Below are 20302 nucleotides of genomic sequence, written 5' to 3' on the forward strand. Positions count from 1 at the left end.
CTCTGCAGTATACAATGCAGTGGGATTAGCAGCTTATGAACTGTTTGACAATGTGGACTTTGACCAGTGGTTCAAGAATCAGCTTCTTGGAGAGTTGCAAGTCAGCCATCACAGGTATTCTTTTTGTCTTCTCTAAATATTCTATTTTTAATTGTTTCTTCTTTTTTTTTAAAAAAAATTAATTTTAATATTAAAGCACGCACTAATGAAAAAAAAAAAGCCAGATCTAACTAAATTAGAAAAGGTTGACCACTTGACCGTGAAATGAGTTTTTGGAATTTCACTCTAATTATTACTGGTTAGATAACATTAAACAATAAAATTATTTTTTGGCCTAAATCACTAATGGCCTCACAGAGGTAAATATACCACATCTAAGTAATTTATTAGCCTTCTGTAAGGATTTTATTTTTGTATGACATGGTTACTGAATTATTAAAAGGAATGTTGTTATTATTATTATTATTATTATTATTATTATTATTATTATTATTAATTTATATTTTGGGGGGGGCTCGGAGGGGGGATACTTACCTTTTTTGAACATGTCTCATTTGACCACATCGGTCTCATTCAGGGTTGAAATGATAATAGTGAAGCAGCTTAGCAGTTCTTTTGTAATCGGTGTTTTACTGTATGCAAGCTCAGTTTCAATGTCTGTTATGTTGCATATTTAACACTCCTTCCAGTGTACTCAAGTTAATTGACTATTAACCTCTCCAGCTTTCTCACAGCCTGTAGCACATTGAATGCATACAAAAAAGCTCATAAGTAACAAATACTTGGGGTGTTTTTTCCGTCATGGTTATGTTAAAAAATACTGCTAGTTTTCACATCACTTTACAAGCAGCAGACAAATGCGGACATCAGCAGCACTCAATAGAAAAACTTTGTTTAAACTGTGAAAGAACTCTTTAAGGGCTCTACAGGCAGTCAGCTAAAGTTACAATGAGTTGCTACATGGATGGATTTAAAAGGTGTTAGAAAAGGGAGACACTGACCAGAGGTGAGATGGTGTGGAGATGAAGGACAATGGAAGTGCCACACACACACACGAAACACACGAAACACACGAAACACAATCAAAGCAGCACTCAGAAGGTTGGTCACCGAGGGTTGGTGCTGACGTCACAGTGCATGGTATTTGATGTCGCACTGATTCTTCCTCCAGGCTATGCAAGTGCAGATAACCCCTCCACTTTTACCTGGGGTTTAATCTCTTTTTAAAGCTTAATCCAGTCTATAAAGAAACAATACAGAATGCAGTTTTACTCTAAGGGAGGGTTTTAAATTTTGAGACTCCTGGGAAAAACACTGAAGATGATTAAAAAACAAACAAACCCAAAACCCATTATGTAGTCAAATGCCAGCTCTCAATTTTTCTCAATTTTTTGTGCACTCATGCAAATACACACATTAATGGTGTTAGTCGAAGACTATTTGAATTACTGCACCAACCAGAAAACACACAGGTTGCATCTTAACAAAGATTACAGTTCATCATCTGACCAAATGTGAAATATCATCAAAATTCTTACATTTTATTTATTGATGATTATAAAATAATTATGCACAAGATTCTGTCAAAGAACGTTAGACCTCTGACCTTTTGGGCATGGCATGAGTTTTACCTGATAGACTCTGTGTCATATTTGATCACAATTGGCATATAAATTCTTGAGTTGTGGTCCAAAACATTTTTTGCAAGGCCACAGTGGCCATCTTTTAATCCACTTGAATGTTTCTTCCAAATTTTAAGAATTTTATCCATGGCCGTCCCAATAAAGGGTGTGGATAAAATTAATGGAGCTAGAGAGCGATAGGGGCGAAAGAGAGGCACAACTTGAATCTGAAAACTCAGTGCCTGAAGCTACGGCTGTTGCTAGTGTAGAGGCATTAAAATTGATGCAAGTGACAAATTGAAATTAAAACTGCAAAGTAGAACAGTAATTAGAAGCCAGTAAGAAATTCCCTTTCGGCTAAAACTCTGGAAACATGTCATATGCGGTGCTCCTCAGTTGCTGGGAAGTGGTGAAGCAATGAGTCTCGGAGTTCTTTTTGCACTACTGTGTGAATGCACAATCAAAGCAGTAGACACTGCAGTATGGCTACTCAAAGAAGCATGACACTCAATGTGTGTCATAAATTTTACAAAATGTGTCTTTGTATTTGTTTTTAAAATAAAATACTTTCAATGTTTCATGATGATGGTGAAAGAGTGGCACACAGTGGAACAGCCTGTTCATTGCTTACAATATAAAATTCATTATTGTCTTTTATCTTCTCAGTAAAAATGTGATCATAAAAAGACACTGGCCTTATCAATCAGTCAGTCAATATTCCGACTCGTGGTCCACCAAAACAAAGCAAGTCATATAAAACATATCCTTGAGCTGTACTCGGATTCAGCAAAGCCAAGGTTAGTTACATCCAGGACAGCAGATAAACTTTTCAACTCTCATTGATTTCTCTGTTGTGGTGTGCAAATGAAGCTGTGTTGCTGTCACATGGTTCCCACAGTACTTTGATGGGAATGTGTATTCATCATGGATGGTTTAAAAAGGGACATGCTTGATGATCTCCCTTGGTGTGTGGAGTTTTTCTCTGTAGCAGTCAGAGGTTTCTGTTTTCAAGTGCTCATGCATGATTGCCTACATCTGTTAAAGGACTTCATCTTCGTGATGCTTGTCTTTACACTGTCAGTATATTATCTTATTTTTCAAGTTGCAATGTAGTATTTATTTCTCAGCTCTCAGTGGGGTGTACTACAAATAAGAATACACTTGTGTAATGTTACTGCAATTAACTTGCTGTTTGTAACCTGCCTTATCACAGCCCGCTAACCCCCCTCCCACACACGTATGCACACGTTCCTGCCTAGTTGATCTAAAGCCACCTGATGTTAAAGCTGTATATTCAGAACACTTTATTATGACTGCAATCCAAACACTTTAAACTTCCAAATATGTGTGATCCGCAGGTTTTTTGATATACAGTGGATCTGAACTACTCATTTTATATAGTGTATCTATATATGCACTCCGTGGCTATAAAGTTGAAAGTCGCTGTTCCATACAGTAAAGGCCCACATTTGAAAGAGTTGTCACCCTTGTGGCACTTACTGAACCACAGAGCCGTCGTGCTCTTGGTATCAAAGCTAACCAAGCAAACATTAGTGCTTTGCACAGCTCCCCAAGGTTTATAAGTGGAAGTTCTTTTTTTACTGATGCTGCTTTGAAGTTCACCCCAAAGGTGTGTAGGTGGATTTGATACTGCTGAATTGTGGGGTCCAGATCATGAAGTGTTCTATTGTAGACTTGTAATTACTTGTAGTGGCCTGTGCCACCTGACTTATCTCTGCTTTGTTCAACTTTCTGTGATTTGTGACATTTTTGAACGTATCACACCTTTAAAATGTTCTAATAGTCCTTTCTGTTAAAGAACTGTATTGCTACAATTTTTGATATGATTATTACTATATTTAATACTTGATATTGTTACTAATTACATGTTTGTGCTTATGGAAATGATAATAATCACTTTATTTGCTAAACTAAGGGGTTTTTCCTCCTAGTGACCGAGTATACAAAAACAAGCAATTAAAGTCTAAGGTTCTTAGATCATCTTCTGTTCTGATTTCCATGCAGGTTTACACTATTGTGTAGTATACCATTTTTCTTCCCTGAATAGCAACACCTAGCCAGTTGAGTAAAGTTTTTCCATCACTGTCATATTTCTGTGTTTTTCATGCCACTTAGAACTAGGGCTGGCACAAACGATTATTCTGATGGTCGACTAGTCACCGATTATTTTTGCGATTAGTCGACTAATCAGATCATGCATCCATTGGACGTAAAACGTACAGCTTATTGCACCAGCAGCATCAGCTCTTATATAACTATCATTAGCTTACAGCTTTAAGTGTTTAAGGTATGTGCTAACTAAAAATGAAGACAAGATGATAGTTTATTAAATTTTAATGAAATTTGCAGATTGTTTCGGTGAAGTTTAATAAACTCCTTGCTATCTAAAATATAACAGGACACCGGAGTATATTCTCGAGCATCTCACACTTCTGATAATCAGTTGTCTGCTTGATGTTTATTCGGCTGTGTAAAAACGATAACTTTAATCTCAGAAAATCCTACAAAGCTTCAAATGACGCGTCGACTATTAAATTAGTTGTCGACGTAATCGTGACTAGTCGACTAATCGTGGCAGCCCTACTTAGAACTCACTTTTTCATTTTAGTAGCTTCATACACTTTATTTGGTGTAAAGTAATTAGACGGGGAAAGGGACTCGTTAGGAAATAGAGGGTTTGGTTTCACCGAACTGTGTTGCAGTTCATCTTATGAATGCTTGGGCGAAACTTTAACCAGCCATAACATGTACTTGCTCAATTTTAATCAGCATGCTTGACCTAACCTAAACATCTAAAAACTTTAAAATGTATCCCTTTATTTAAGCGGGGGCCTTACATCTTGTGATAATTTGAGTATGTAAAGAGATTAGGGCAGTATACACACACACACACACACACACACACACACACACACACACACACACACACACACACACACACACACACACACACACACACACACACACACACACACACACCAGCCACTACTAGCAACAAATAAAGCACAGCATCAGAATAGCTAAAATAGCTCTCTAACTTGGCAGTGTCAGTAGGAAGAAAGAAGCAGAGGGGACAATACCTGTTTGGTATTTGCAGACGTCACATTCAAAGCAGGTTTTCTGGCTGACACACTTGCTCGATGCACATTTGTCACTGTTACCAGAACATTCCCAGATGCTGCACTGTCTGCCTTCCTTGGCCCTTTGGGTATTCACGGTTGGAGTGTTTAATATGGCATACATATTGTGATCTCACATTTTCACACATAATAGAATCCCAGAGATCCACAGTAATATGTTCAGGTGACAGGTATTATTGTTATTAATGCAAGAAAAACCCGTTTCTTGCAAATAACATTATCATTGCAATAGCTGAATCAATGTCTTTGGCAAAGTCCTTTCACTCACAGGATTTTCTGTTTCCTGCTTGGATACAGTTTCTGTGCCACTTATCATCTTGAGTTGTTTCTTTAGGGTTGAATATATTCTTTAGATCAGAAATCTGCCAAACTTTTTTTTCCATTTTAAAACAAATCAGCATTTCAGGGCTGTGGGTCCCTAACCGTTTAGCAAAGTGTTGCCTAAGAATGCAAACTTAAAGTCTACAGTTCATGGTGTTTACAACTGAGATCTGAGTTACTTACAAGACTTAAAAACAACTTGAATATAATTTGCATTCAAATGATATTTGATTGTGAATTGTGATGGCTGTATTAAAGACAAATCACCCTCCATCTAATGCTTCTGAGCCGCTCATCCAGTAGAAGCTATGTAGATGTTTATTTGCTAGCTTGCGTTTTTTTTTTAATTTTTTTTTTTTATGTATTTTTTCTTACAAGGCCCTTGCACCTCTTGCAGTTTGCAAGTTTCATGATAAGTTTAGGCCCTGGATAAGTCTGCTTGTATCACTTGGTGTGAAGTAGTAACAGTGCATGTATTCGCACCCAAATCTGTCAGCAAAGCTGCTGTGTGTGGCTTACACCTATGGCTGAGCCTCAGGCAGCCAGTGAGTTGTTTGTCAGTATTTGGCATAATGACTACACAGATGCACATTGTGTACAGTCACCCTCATGAGAAACAGTACTTTAATTTTTAACTTGCTGTCACTATTTTCCTCCCTTTTCTGCCTAAGCCAAAACAGCTGTCTTACCTGTGACGGGACAGCGTGCCTGACAAGAACAGAGGAGATAGTGAGGCATCTTGAAGCTCATACATATTCAGAACTAACACATGACTTGTATTTGGACATAGCTGAGAGCTTTTTTTTTGTTTTATTTACTTGGACTAGTCTAAAAAACACCTTTTGTTGTAACCTAAACAGATATGGTTTGTGTTCAATTATTTTGCTTCCAGGCTTTGCCAGCATAGAAGGCTGTGAAACACTTTGGCACTTTGACATTCCCTTTGTTGCTTGATGTGTCTGTCTGGAGTAAAAAGCATCTGTTGGTTAGCCAAGAGACTTTTCAAAGTTGTTACCTTTTAAGTCTTGGTGTTCTCTTATTGCTAGTTTTAGACACATTGGGTTGATTTTTGTTAGGTTTGTATCACAAGCACGTTGTGATACAAACACGTTGACATGGGGTCAAGTCTTGGGGAAAACAAGCACTCACAAAACTGGGCTTATTATGAAGTCCAGATCAAAAGTTTAAGACCACTTGAAAAATGGCAAAAATAAATAAATAAATAAAAAAAAAAAATCACATTTTGCATGGTTAGATCTTAACAAGGTTGCAAGTAGAGCTTCAACATGTGACAAGAAGAAATGGGAGGGAGACAAAACATTTGTTTGAGCATGCAATTAATTGAAAACCAGGCTTAAACTGAAACAGGCTGATCAAAAGTTTATGACCACATGCTTTTAAAAGGTCAAATCTGTGCAAAAAAGTGGATTTATTGTTACCTTCTGTCAGGTAGTCACAGTGTCATGACATTCTGATGGCAAAGGCAAAAACCCCCAAAACTTTTCCATTTTGAACATGGTTGGGTTGTTGAACTGCATAAGCAGGATCTCTCACAGCGCACCATTGCTGCTGAGGTGGGACGCAGCAAGGCAGTCATTTGGAATTTCTTAAATGATCCTGAGGGTTATGAAAAGTCAAGTGGAAGACCCAAAAATTTTAACCAGCACTGAGCCGGAGGATCCAGTTGGCTGTCTGTCAAGACACTGAGACGATCCAACTCCAATTCCTGGAAGTTTGATTTCTGTTTTTTTTTTTTGTTTTTTTTAAAGCATTCACTCACTTCCATTTCTCCTAGTTACATGATGAAGTTCTGCTTGGGAAGTTGTTAAGATCCAACCATGCGAAATGTGATTTTTATGTTTTGTGTGTGTGTGTGTGCCATTTTTCAAGTAGTCTTGAACTGATTGGGCCTGTATTGGGGTTCCATTTTTATCCCTCAACCGTGAAGTCTTGTGCTATCACAGGCAGTTTGGACACCCAACTTTGTGAATACAGTAACTCATGAGGTGGCATACATCTAAAAATCTTAGGACTAGTTGAGATTAAGTGTTCTGTAAATCCTGTGAAAAGGATCACTCGAGAAAGATGACACCTAGGATTTTCAAAATGTTTCCATAGGTGCATCCACTAAAAACCTTGGATGCATTCGATTATCGTAACCTTGGCCTTTAGGTGACCAGAAGTCAAGTTTTGTGAAAGTCTTGTGAATACAGTAGCTGAAATGAGGTGATGTAGGATTTTCACATTTGTACTAAAGGTGCATTTACTTGAAGATGAGGGGTAGCTCTGGCAGCAGCTATTTTTTTTATTTTTTTTAATACTACTTGTCATATCATTGCATTTTCTTTAGTTTCTTTTGCATTAGCTCTGATTGTGACTAACAAGCTCTTCCATTTGGTATTGACTAAGTGAATTAAATTTGAGTCCTAAAATCTAAAAATGGTGCTTAAATCTTTACGGCAGTGATGTGGAACTGTTCACTCGAACCTTAGATCCAGGCTGAATCGCTTTTTGCAGGAATGGTAAAGGGAATTATTTTGTGCCACTGTGTAAAAGGTTCTTCATACTCTGACTTGGAAGTCTCACACTACATTGCTTAGGAATTTTAAGTATTGGGAAAATAAAGTTTTACATACACACAGCAATGTATGAAATAAATTACATTTATGTAGCCTGAACTGTGCAAGATTTCTTTCTCGGCAATAATGTAAAATTCCTTTGGGCTCATTTCTGTCCACGGATTTCCCATGGGCTTGCCAGAAATGATGAACAGGGTTCCTGACAGCTGTGTGAAGTTGTGGAGGAGGAAACAGCTTTAGCATGGATGAGTCATGTCTGACCTTTGACAAATACCTCTGTCAACCTGTCTGTCCATCTGCTTCTCTAATCTTTTCTTCCACTTTGCTACTGCACTAATAATAGACTGTACCACCTGTAATCTCCCTTGCTGAAGCAGATATTCAGTATTTTTTTCCAGTCATGCACAGATGCAACATAGCCCTGGAAATGTGTAGTCTGTTAGTCACGTCAGTACAAAGTCAGAAATAATGCTGAGAAGGTTAAAGATTTATTTGTTGGATACTCAAAGACATTTTGCAACTGGTTTTCTACAACATGATCTAGAAAAAATATTGCTTATATACAGAAATGTTGTTTATTTCTTTGCAGATACTTGCCAAAAATCAAACATTGATAAATCATCACCAAATCAGGAAATGTGTTCCTTACATGGACTTTCCTTCTTTGTCTGTTAATCATAACTCTTCAAATTCAGCCCTGAACTCTGCTGAAATTCCTGTGCCACAGAATTAAAGATTAAAAAATGCATACATATTAGCATTTGCAGATTTTAAAAAATTGTCTTTACCAATCTTGGCTCACGATGCCGTCTCATTTTTGTGTGGCAATGCTGCTGTGGTCGCAGTTTTTGTCTCTAAACTTTCCTGACATCTGTGGTCTGAGTATCATGCATCTCCTTTCACATTGCCAATTTTTCTGGCTGGTTCCTCGTTTTGGATGCAGACAGACTCTTTAATTAAAGCCAATGTCATTGCCTGTTGATTCTTGGATGTGCCTGTTGATGCCTCATATGTGTGCTTATTCATTAATTAAATGCTTGCCCTTAGACTTATTCCAGAGTTGAAAGCAATATGGAAATTTTATTGGGGCCAAGATTTGAAGGGACCGTTATTAAGGTTTTGGTGGAAAGTAAGTAGGGTTCAAACATGAAAAGGAAAAGCGATGCAAGTCTAAAGGATAAAGGTACTATATTCTCAGAGTTTTAAGAACATCAAACATTAGCAATAGCCACAGATTTTAACTTGTGTGAGTGATAGTAACAGATGATCTTGGGATAATTTACATGCAGTGTCACTCTCTCTTTGGATCAGAGATGCTAGCATTTTGATTTATTGAGAGCTGGTTGAATGTTCCCAGTTGCCTGTTTACTGCCAGTGGCATTGGCATACCTGCTTTCTCATTTTGGAACCATCACGTGTTATTACCTCAAAAAAACCTGTGGAAATCCAGTTTGTCTGGTTAACTCTATTTTACTTTAAAGGTCATTGATGGATTGTTCATTCTTCTTTGATGCTCCAGTTCTTTGTGATCCTGTGCAGCAGGCCTTTAATTTAATGTTATTTGCTATACATTTATTTATTTATTTTTAAGATCAAGACTTGTAGCTTGTTTTGTGCATACACACTAGAGCTGACGATTTGCTTCATAGTCCAGTCGTCCTGTTGCCCCTCATGGTATCTCCAGTGAGTGATGGCATCGCTGCTGGGTGCCAGAGCATCATACCACTGTGGTATCCATGTGTATCCACTCGATATAATATGTACCCTGTTGTGGTTTTACTATATCGTCCCCCTCTGTGTTGCAGGTATTGGTTATATGTGGAAGTGGGACACTGTAGCTTGGCTTTTTTAAAAATTATTATGAATCTCAGAACAATGATAATATTATCGATTTATTGCATCAGTGGGTAAACTGGAAAAAAATAGCCTTGACTGGTGAGCTATCACTATTAACCTTTTGACCGCCATCGATCCCTGACATCATCCTCCATCAGCACGACTGTAATGCACACATGCAAGGTTGTTTTTCCATCTCCACCTCCTGAGTCATACTGTTGTTTAGCATCTTCTGGCTGGTGGCCCAGGCTATGATCTCTGCCTCCCTGTGGATGTTTGACAGGAAGCCAACAAGAGTGTCACTCCCTATCCTCATCTGTCTCTTCCCTTGTCCTTCAGTCCCTATCATTACTGTCAAGGTGGTCCTTAGACATACAAAAGGAGCTTGCCAAATATAATTGTCTGAAAAATAACTTCCAAACGTATAGCGTCTTGCAATTTAGACATGCAGCTTGCTTTTGTCACATAACTACTCCACACAAGTATTTTTTTTAAATTAAGTATTCTAGTTTTCTAACTAGGCCAATTCTCTTACTTGGTCATTAGTCACAAGATTCATTGTCCCTCAGGCTTTCAGTCTCTTGCTCATATGAATTCAGCTAAACAAATGCACATACAGTAGAATGTGTCTGAACAAATACATTCTTTACACTCCAAGTTCAGACTTCTCTGTAGGGTGTAATAAAGTGACAGTGATATTTACCTGAGAGCACAAATTGTGCCATAGCCTCCAGCATACAGGAGGCAACAATAAAAAAAAAAAAAAAAAAAAACACAACACAAGAAACAATTCTGAATAAGCTTTAAACAATGACAGTGCAGATTTCATTATTTGAATAGGCCCAGCAGTTTTTAATGGTCTGCTAACTACTGCTGTGTATTCACATTATGGTTCTAAGATTATAGCGCCAGCTGGTTAATTTCTCCATATTACGATATAATTGAAGAGCACAGAGTAGTCATCTGTTCAGGTTTTCAGCTAAAAGTTACTTTGTCTTCTTCTGTCCTGCAGGTACAAGTTGATTCGTCGACGAGTCATCTGGCTAATAGGGCAGTGGATTTCTGTCAAGTTCAAATCTGACCTTCGACCTTTACTCTATGAGGTCATCTTAAGTCTCATGCAAGATCCCGACTTGGTGGTAAGGCAGCTACATACAGTTTTTTTTCCCCCACTCAAAAGTGCTTGGTGATTAAAGTGCCAGGTTCTCTTACAAAAAACCCTCCTGTTCAGTTCATAATGACTGAAATGGGCTGTTAGTGAAAGTGCACAGCTGGCTACACAAACACAGTTTTCTGCTTAATAGCGTGAAACCACAGCCACTGTGCTGCCATCTTTCTACATAAAAAAGCCAAATGTAATCAGAGTTTGTGACAAGCTTTTTCCATCTTTTTTTCTCAACTTACTGTTTACTGTAGATTTTATATTTTGAATTTTTCCTTTACTATCCACTAACATTTTTATTTAGCTGTGGCCTTGACAAAACCATAACCCCAATTTGGACTGAGTTTCACCGTAAGGTAAAATTAGTTTAATCATCTGATATGCTTTCTGTCTCATGCACTTGATTGTTTTCTTTTAACATAATTTATATCTAGTAATATGATAACATTTTAATTAAAGTTAAGATTTTAATACTTAATCTCCAAACAGCCAGAAATGTGATCAGGGATTGGTTCACTCAAGAGGTAGCAGTTAAATATCATTTTCTGTGTCCATTAACTGACACTCAATTATCATCTGTCATGTTGTGGGGGTATGATGTTGAATACAAAATACATTTCATGTATATTGAGTAGAGATGGCACGATACCACTTTTTTATGTCCGATACCGATATCATAAATTTGGATATCTGCCGATACCGATATGAATCCGATATAGTGTTTTTTAATCAACAAAACTGTTTTTTAAATATCTTGCTGCATTTTGTATAAGTTCATACTCAAGTTTAAAACAACAACTACACTAAAGCTATTCTGTTATACCTGTATGCAAAAAAAAAATTTCATAGTTCAGCAATACTGATCAATCTAATAAACTTAAACCTACACCATCCTCCCTATTCTGGTATTTTAAAGAGTACTTAGCATAAATATTAAGCAACCTAACTAATAGGGTTCCAACTCCCAGCAACAACAAAAATAAATAAATAAAAAATAGGGAACCACCCCTCACGCTCCACCTCATGATGCTTAATCGACGTAATCAACCTTAATTTGATGCAGTGTGAAAAAAAAAATGCACAGAAATCAATTATTTTTCAAGAAATATTAAATAGATTCAACATCTTTCTTCAACAAAATTGCAGACTGCACAGATGGTACCTTCCCAAAGGAAAAAGTACTATAGCTTACTAGGGTATATATATATATATATTAGACTTAATAGTTACTATATACAGTAATTGACTTCTATTCATTTTACATCAAATTAAAACTTTGGGTGTCAGATAATTATTTATTAAAAGCTAGACATTTTAAATGAGAATAAGAAAGAAAAGTATGTCTTTGTGCCCCCTTTTCCCTGTTAATGCCCTATCAGCCCCCCTGGCTAAACTTTGCTAGATCCGCCCCTGCACAGTTACCAGCCGTCAGCTACGTAGAAAAGATCCTCGAGTAGAAAGTAATATTAAATAAATTCTAACAACAGCTGATCAAGCTTAAACGTGCTGCTGTTGTTCAGCCGCTGGTTTCCTCTTTCTGGTGCAAAATGGGCCAAAAGCAAACTAGAGACACGGACTTGCGACAGAAAAGCCGATCAGCTGATCGTTAAGCAGTTTCATGATTGAAGTAGCAGCAGGAGAGGCAGTCGTTTGTTAAGCTTAACGCAGGAATGCTTTACAAACATTCAGAGATGGACTTACACACTTGCTTTACTTCTCTCGGGATAACTTTGTCGGAGATGAAATGCCGGGTTGCTAGCGAAGCTCCAAATGCTATCCAGACCACCGACAGGTCCCGCATGCCACAGCCGCTCTATCACGTGATGCATACTGCTCCGACGTGCTAACGTTCTGAGGTGAGTTACGGCGTGTTGCAAGTTTTGTGAGGTGCTTTCGTGATATTTAATGGATCGGATTACATTTTTTAGTTTTCTCCGATATCCGATCCAGTAATTTAGGTCAGTATCGGACCGATACCGATACGTAATATCGGATCGGTCCATCTCTAATATTGAGTAAAATTCATTGCAGGTTGCTGACTTTTCTTTGCCAGTAGGTGGCTAAATAGGATAGTTACTCACTATTAACAGAGATAGATTTGTGTCTGTATGTAGACTGGAAAATGTACTGCGCATTTGAATTTCAACAACCTTCTATTAAGTTGTGAAACACTACTTAATGCTCTTAGAGAAGTTTGTTCAGGGTTCAAATACAATTCAAATAGCAGACACTGAACAAATCTAGAACATGTCATTCAAACGGGCTCACTTTTTGTGGAACTGAGTGTTTCTATCCGTTCCTGTACATGCAACAGGAGTTGTCAGTCATTTTTATAGGTTAGAATTTAGAATAAAAACGTGTGTACTTTAGGGCTGCCACGATTAGTCGATTAGTCACGATTACGTCGACTATCAAAATCATCGACGACTAATTTAATAGTCGACGCGTCGTTTGAAGCTTTGTAAGACGTAGGAATAAGTAGTAGGATTTAAGAGTGTAATAACGGACTGAAACAGAGAAGAAGAAGAAGCAGTGTCCGGTACCGTAGCTGTGTCCAAATTCAGGAACCGCATCCTCCTGTGCAATTGTAGGCCGATTACGTTACAGCGACATGACAAAGACTGTCCAAATTTGAAGACTCCGACAAATGCGGCCTTCGTTTCCCCAGATTTGAAGGATGGGTCGGGTGTATACTTTGTGGCCCAACCTATCCCAGAATTCATAGCGCTGCCCTGCTCAGTTTCCAATGGCGGCAGCTAGTTAGTTTTAATATTACTCTTATTATTCTTTCTGGGTCACAAAATAAACGTTTAACATATTTTCAGGCGAGAATGTAGCTGTGTAAACCTCAAATATCTGCTCAGTTTATCAAGACACCACATATTTTCCAAAACGTCCCGACGAGCTCGATAGCTAGCCGGGGGCAAAGCTCACTAGAGCTGGTGAGAACACCGGACTCCCGGCAAATCGTTTTCAAACCCACCACCGTCTTTCGCTACTCAGGTTAAACATGATATATAAGTCACTTAGATAACCTAAAAATCTATGCCGTGCAAAAGCCTGCAGTCTTCTTGACTAATAAAGGCACATCTCATATGCCAATTGATGAGCACTGCTGTAATCCCTCAGATGTCTTGGGGAGTACAAATATCAAAACAGTTGTAACAGTTTCAACTCCCCACCACTCACACTCGCACAATCTGCTGGCCTCAGATTTGTCTTTGTTCTACCGAAACAAAATTTAAGTTGTAGTGAAGTGAGCCTCAAAACGATGTCATGATAGATCAAGGAAATTTGCTATAGTGATATTCTTGGCAAAACAGGAGGGGGAAAAAAATAGCTTGATAATGTTTTCAGTGATTGTAGCTTGAAGGCAGCATTTCATAGTTCAAACAGACATGTCTTGTTCTGCCTCTTAGGTAGTCTAAATGTGTAGCGCCACTATATCAAATTTAGCCTAATTGAAATCACTAATGATTTTTGCTTTTTAAAGGTCCAGCCTGAACTTTGATCATAATTTGTGTGGTGTTACCTTATATACGTTTGGCTGCTTTGATCCAGATGTTGTGCACAGATGGTTTTTATTGCACTTAAAAGAATGCGCACTTAATGTGATAATTTAGTTACATGCCAGTATTATCTATTTTACTCTTATTTACACCCTGTGTAGGTAAATGGGTTTTGTAAATTGTTTGTGATATAAAGTAGAGATTAATTTCAGTGCTGTTACCATTTCAGCGGCATTTCCTCGTACAAACTTGCATTTACATAACTGACCAGCTCACTAATCATGTTGTAGTTCCTGATCAGTATCTTTCGGGGCCAATTAGAAAGTCTTTACCTGAATGAATTGTTAATCAAACCTCGAGACTTATAAACAATCTAAGTTGTTAATATCCTTGTTGCTGCTCTGTTTTCCTTATTAACCTGGAAAGTTATTCACTTATTTAATTATGACATCTTGTGTCCAAAAATTAGACTGAAGCGCCTTGTCATAGTCGCATTGTATTTAAAAGATAGATGTAGGAGCTCATGCTGCAGTGCAGCAAACTCTTCATTGTTATGGAAAAAGGAAGCCCATTTGGTTGCATAAAGAAGTCTAATTGTGCAGAAGTCTATGGGAAAAACAACATGATCTGTGACCTGTAATACTTTCCCGATGAGTTAATGGCCTCAGTCATTGTACTGAATGCAATATGATGAGCTTTTTTGTAATTTATAGTGCCATTTACTGTTAGAAAGGGTGATAAGGCAGTGGCCCTCGGTGTCTTGATCAGATTAACATTTTGATTATCACAAGCATGCTCTCTTAAATAGTTTCCGCAGACTTCTGTGGTAGTGTTGCACACTCCGGGAGCTTTATATGTGAGACAGCCATCCATGCACACGCTTTATTAGCATCCATCAGTGGCATTCATGAGCTAAATCACAGATGCATATTACTTGGATTGTGACAGGTTTTTTTTTTTTTTTTTTTTTTATCTCCTCATTTTCTTCAAGGTGTTCTAGTTTTTGCAGCATTCTTGTTTGTTTACTCACAGAGTCTTAGTAAAGGTTAAAAATAGTCTTGTGGTGAGTTTAAGCTTTTAACTCCTTAAGCTTTTACACATACATACACATTGTAACAGTTGCTATTGTAATGCAGTGTATCACCACATGGCGGCGCCTCCTGTCTCACGACTGGTGTCACCCCCTTTTTTTGTTCTTCTTCGCACTCCTCCTGTAATGGATGCTCCCGTGTGTACGCGGACTAGTGTGCTCTTTAGTAATGTGTGGTAGAGGTAGCACTTTTATTTTTGATATTGTAAATAAATGAGTACTTTTTGGAAAGTCAGAAGCTGTTGCTCATTCGCTATCCACCTGCACATCTCCGCGGCTGGCTTCATCTCCACCGCACGTTACAACATACATGTATTTATGTGAACACTAATCATTAATTTGTATTATAATGATGTATTATAAAGCAACTTAACTCATCGGTAACTACAAATTGTGGAAATGGCTGTTGCTTATCTGCCAGCATTTTTTTTTTTAAATTAACACTTAGAATTTTTCAGTGAGCACTGGCTGAAATATTTTCCAGAAGAGGATATGCATTTGTGTTACTTAATATGCATGTAGGTTTTTTAGATGATGCTCATTATCATTTTACTCCAGATGATTGTTTTGGATTTGGTGTTGCTTTTTCACGTTACTTTTATCTTAGTCAGATTCACTGAGTTGGTTAAATGTAAGTTTTCCCTGGTTAGACCTTCAGTTACTTTTATAGTTGGCATAAATCTGATGAATTTTATTTTTATTTTTTTATTTTTGGCTTCTTAACCCCTCAGATATTTTGAACATCAGTAACATTTTAAAGTGAATGTTTCATGTAACAGTGTCGGACAATACGTATGTTTTTGTATAAGACCCATCTGAGTATTTTATCTCCATCTTTTAACCCATGGTTTTCTCTATGCTTTGTTGAATTAGAATGTAGTTTCACTCATAAGTATTCCAATTGCCAACAAGGCCAGTGCTGATGGCACTTGCAGAGCCCACTTCATCAACATACTCCTTTTGTTGCTGGTTAATGTATGCGGAATTATTAAAACCATATTCAGTATTTTATGAACATGCAGACAGAAGGGCTGTGTTTTTTCTTCGTGTCTAAACCAGACTGTCTGAATTTCAGATTTATCTTTCATTAATGTACTTTTTCCATTTGTTTTGTTCGTCACCTGTATTTTCAGTATAGAACAGATGCTTCAAATTTTTGTCTATGGATTTATAATATTGTTAGCCCATATTATTATTGTTATACAAATGATTGTATTCATTTAAAATGGCCAAATGTATCAGATCTGTTTAGTGGACAAATATCATACAGCTTATATTTTGACTAAGCTGCTGCCTAGTGTCAAGTGTGTGTGTTGTAAGTTAATTACCAAAGAGATGCAGACCTTAGATTATGCTTACTTACAGTTATTGCTGTCATGTCATTTTTTAAAAATAAAACATAATATGAGAATCAGTTTATTTTCTGTGCTTCAGAAATATGAGCTGTTCATAGTGTTAGAAAAGTATAAACACCACAAGCTGGAGAAGTTGTTATGCTGCTTATTTGAGTACGTCAATTAATAATTGAGGAAAATGTGCCAGTGTGAGTGTGATCATACCACTGGTTTGGTGCCAGTAATTCCAAAACCTTGACTTGGCATGATGTGATGAGGCAGAATAAATGGAGACCAAAATCTTCAGTAAAAATGGCTCAGGATTTTATAGATATTTGTGATTTCTGAATTAAAAATTAAATGCAAACGCCTTTTCTTTTTACTATTGTCCTTTAAAAAAAACAGAACAATTTTACATTTTATTTGGATTTGGCAGTATTTTATACATGTAGAAATATGCATGAAAATAAGGAGGATAAATTATGATATGACTGACGTGGTGGAAGCAAAGTGTGTGTGTGTGTGTGTGTGTGTGTGTGTGTGTGTGTGTGTCATAAGAATGGAGAACACAAATCTTGTTCGTTAAAATTTTGATTTCTGCAGTTTTCTGGCTTTACCCTAACAGAGTAACTCTAAAAATCAAAGAAGATTATTTAACTCTGCACTCGTGTTGTTTGAAAATGATGATGGTAATGCTTGTGAAACTGTCAATATTTTTTAGTCAAGATAAGAAGTATTGAGAGAAAATCTGAGGGTCAAGATCAGATCAATGGGGTGCTCCATATTCATAAAGAACTTTTTTGTGTGTGTGTGTGTGTGTGTGTGTGTGTGTGTGTGTGTGTGTGTGTGTTGTACAACACAAACAGAAAGACAGAGGCCAATTGAGTTTTCCAGTCAGTGTATGAATATGAAATGATCTGTGATCCAGATTTGAAACCCCATTTGTATTATCGTGGAAGGGAAAATGCAATTTAAGCACCTTTTTGGGGAAATTTGCTATGCAGACCTTGCAAAAATGTTTGCAGGCTAAAAACGATAACATTCCAACCGTAACAAAATAGTCAAAATCACACATATTGATTTGTTGTATTAAAAGAATTTCTCAGATCTGGGTTAGCAAATCTGGCCAAAGGACCAATAAGTTCATGCCATGCTGATGTGTCCACAGTCCATCTGTCCATAATTCACAAGATTTTCTTTTCCTCCTACAGTAACAGATTTAAGCAAATTCTCACTGATCACCTAAGGGTTCTTCACCCAAATTGTGCTCATTTGTTAGTTTACAGGCAATAACCTGAGAGTTGTAACTGATCATTAGACGTATGACCTATGACTGTTCTGGGTTATCTTACCTGAATATACCCAAACAGGCATGTGAATTTAAAGCTTGAGACATGTTAGTAGACTGGCATTTAAGTTTTTTTGCTAACCTTTAACCTTCTGCCATCATACTCATTGCCAGATTATTCTGCTGTGATACAGAAAGCTGAGCAGCCACTTCGATGGCCTTTATTAGGCTAACATGGTACCTTGCAAACTAGCTTTGTTTATTTCTGAAAAGTTGTTTTACTTTAGGTTTATGGTTTCTATTTTTTCTCGCCCGATGTGAGTTTGTTTGTATCGGTTTAGATGGATAATGTGATGCTTAATTTTACCTGCTGAGCCATGTTTTTTCCCCCCTCTTATAGGTGCGGATTGAGACGGCTACAACTCTTAAACTCAATATCCTTTTGATAGGCCTATTTGAAAATAAGGGTAGTTAACTTCAGCAGCACATGAATTTATCATTCTTTTGAGTGTTATTGTAAACTGACTGCGACCTTGCAAAAGCAAATGTACAATGGTTGAGTGTATCTTGGTGAATTGCTTTAACATCTGTCTACCCTAAAGTTTGACTTCTTCTTTAACTCATGATCACCTGTCGATGACTTTGAGTTCCGGACAGAACAATTCCTTCCAGTGAGTACAAGTTTCTGAAATTCAAGTTTTAGAAAACACCAAAAAAGGTTTTTTTAGACATCAGTATTTATGTCTGACATTTTAAATTCTGTCTCCCTGTTTAGTATCTTGAGTCCATCTTTGGGCTGCTCTTCCAGTTGTTGCAGCAGGTAACAGAGTGCGACACTAAAATGCAGGTGCTCCATGTCATCTCCTGCGTCATCGAGAGAGTAGGCATCCAGGTAAGATGTTTGATATCAGATAGAAGTTTTCCTTAAGTAATATGCATCTTTATATTACTGCACGATGACATTTACAGTATGAAAAGTTGAGGCAAACTCCAAAGTGTCTTTGAAGGAGCCCTTGTGTTTGACATCTGAAAAGATATATTCTGGCAGTGCTCTTTGAAGTGTAACTCCACAAATTGTACTTATTGACTTGGACTCTGCAGGGGACATGTGAAGCTGTTAAAAAACATCAAATCACAGATACAAATCACCAGTCACCTTGTACTATACCCACACCACCAAGGTAAAACGGCCATCTGTCTTAAAAGATAAAGCCCAAATCTTGATTCTTTGTAAATCACAAAGCCTCAAGCAGCGCTTGTTCTGATGTCTGCTCTCATTTACAATGAAGATACAGTCTCTCCTCTGCCACTGCAATGCTTTTGTAACCATATGGATTAGATTTTTTGAGCATCCATTAAGTTGTTTTAATCCATTTAACTGCCAGCCCTGGAAAAAAATGCCTTTCCTTTTGACCCCCCTACGTTCTATTCAGATCCATTTTAAGTGCCATCCCTTAAATAATTCCTTGACTTAAATCTGTCACAAAAATGGCTTTTATCCTAGCAAACTGTCAATCTGGTTAAGACTTCCCCCAGTCACTGGTCTTGGCTAAACTTCTAATGTCACTGGAAATCCCATTAATATTCTAACCGTTCTCATGAGGGATTTTGAACCCGCAAAGAGTGGCAGCAGTTGAGGAACTAGGCAATGAAACCACGACTATGGGTTGAGTTGAAATGAACATGATAACAGATATGAGATTTAGCTACTTTTTATGCTGTCAGTCTCACAAATGTCATCCTAGGGTGGTTTTGTGGGTCTGTTTTTCTCACTTTTTATCTTTCTCCTCAAGGCTCCACAGCATTTTCTTTCTTTCTTTTACTGTTCTCTCTGCTCCTAGGTGGCTCCTCATAAAGGTGTAATCGAGCAAAAAATCCCAGTGTGGGGTCTTCAGCTCGGCCACATAGCCACTATAGGGAATAGAAAGGGCTAGCACAAGTCAGTACAAGAAAAGGCAGAATAGTTTCTGTAGTTGTTAATTCAGTGCCATACTCAAATGTCCTGGAGTTGGCTGGCTGCAAAGTAACTGCACCTAAATTGCACAGTGTGCCATCACATTTTGTAATTTCACACAGGAATGACAGTGATGGCATCCAATTAGTCTCTAACTACCCAGATATTTACATGATTTAAACAAAAGATTTGATGTAATCTAAGAACGGAAATGGATATGATACCATTTTGGTATTAGAACAGTGTTTTGTGAAGGATGATTGAAGACAGAGAAGTTTTTTCATGAACTGTGCATGTGTCATATCCTCTATAGTTTGGTAAAATGTAATGCCTTAGCTGCTGTGGAGCTACAGACACTGACAACATGTGTCAACAAAATTTGCTTCCATAAGAGGTTTTGCAGATTATGAAGTTGGCACATTTAATTTTCGCATTGCTGACAAACA

The 20302-nt window shown here is 37.5% G+C and overlaps 1 protein-coding gene across 1 annotated transcript in view; it reads left to right on the forward strand.

Moving 5' to 3' along the window:
- Nucleotides 1-20302, forward strand: part of ipo11 (importin 11) — a 138380-nt gene that overhangs the window by 57483 nt on the left and 60595 nt on the right. Inside the window, exons 15-19 of the mRNA XM_086314682.1 lie at nucleotides 9-114; nucleotides 10532-10658; nucleotides 18303-18336; nucleotides 18533-18573; nucleotides 18678-18794. Of these exons, the coding sequence (XP_086170808.1) occupies nucleotides 9-114; nucleotides 10532-10658; nucleotides 18303-18336; nucleotides 18533-18573; nucleotides 18678-18794 (425 nt within the window). The remainder of the gene's footprint in view (nucleotides 1-8; nucleotides 115-10531; nucleotides 10659-18302; nucleotides 18337-18532; nucleotides 18574-18677; nucleotides 18795-20302) is intronic.

The sequence above is a fragment of the Aulonocara sp. 'chitande type north' Nkhata Bay genome, linkage group LG12, assembly GCF_057382095.1.
Source record: "Aulonocara sp. 'chitande type north' Nkhata Bay isolate Kocher_YH1m ecotype deep benthic linkage group LG12, A_spYH_male_GT1.1, whole genome shotgun sequence".
Lineage (NCBI taxonomy): Eukaryota > Metazoa > Chordata > Actinopteri > Cichliformes > Cichlidae > Aulonocara > Aulonocara sp. 'chitande type north' Nkhata Bay.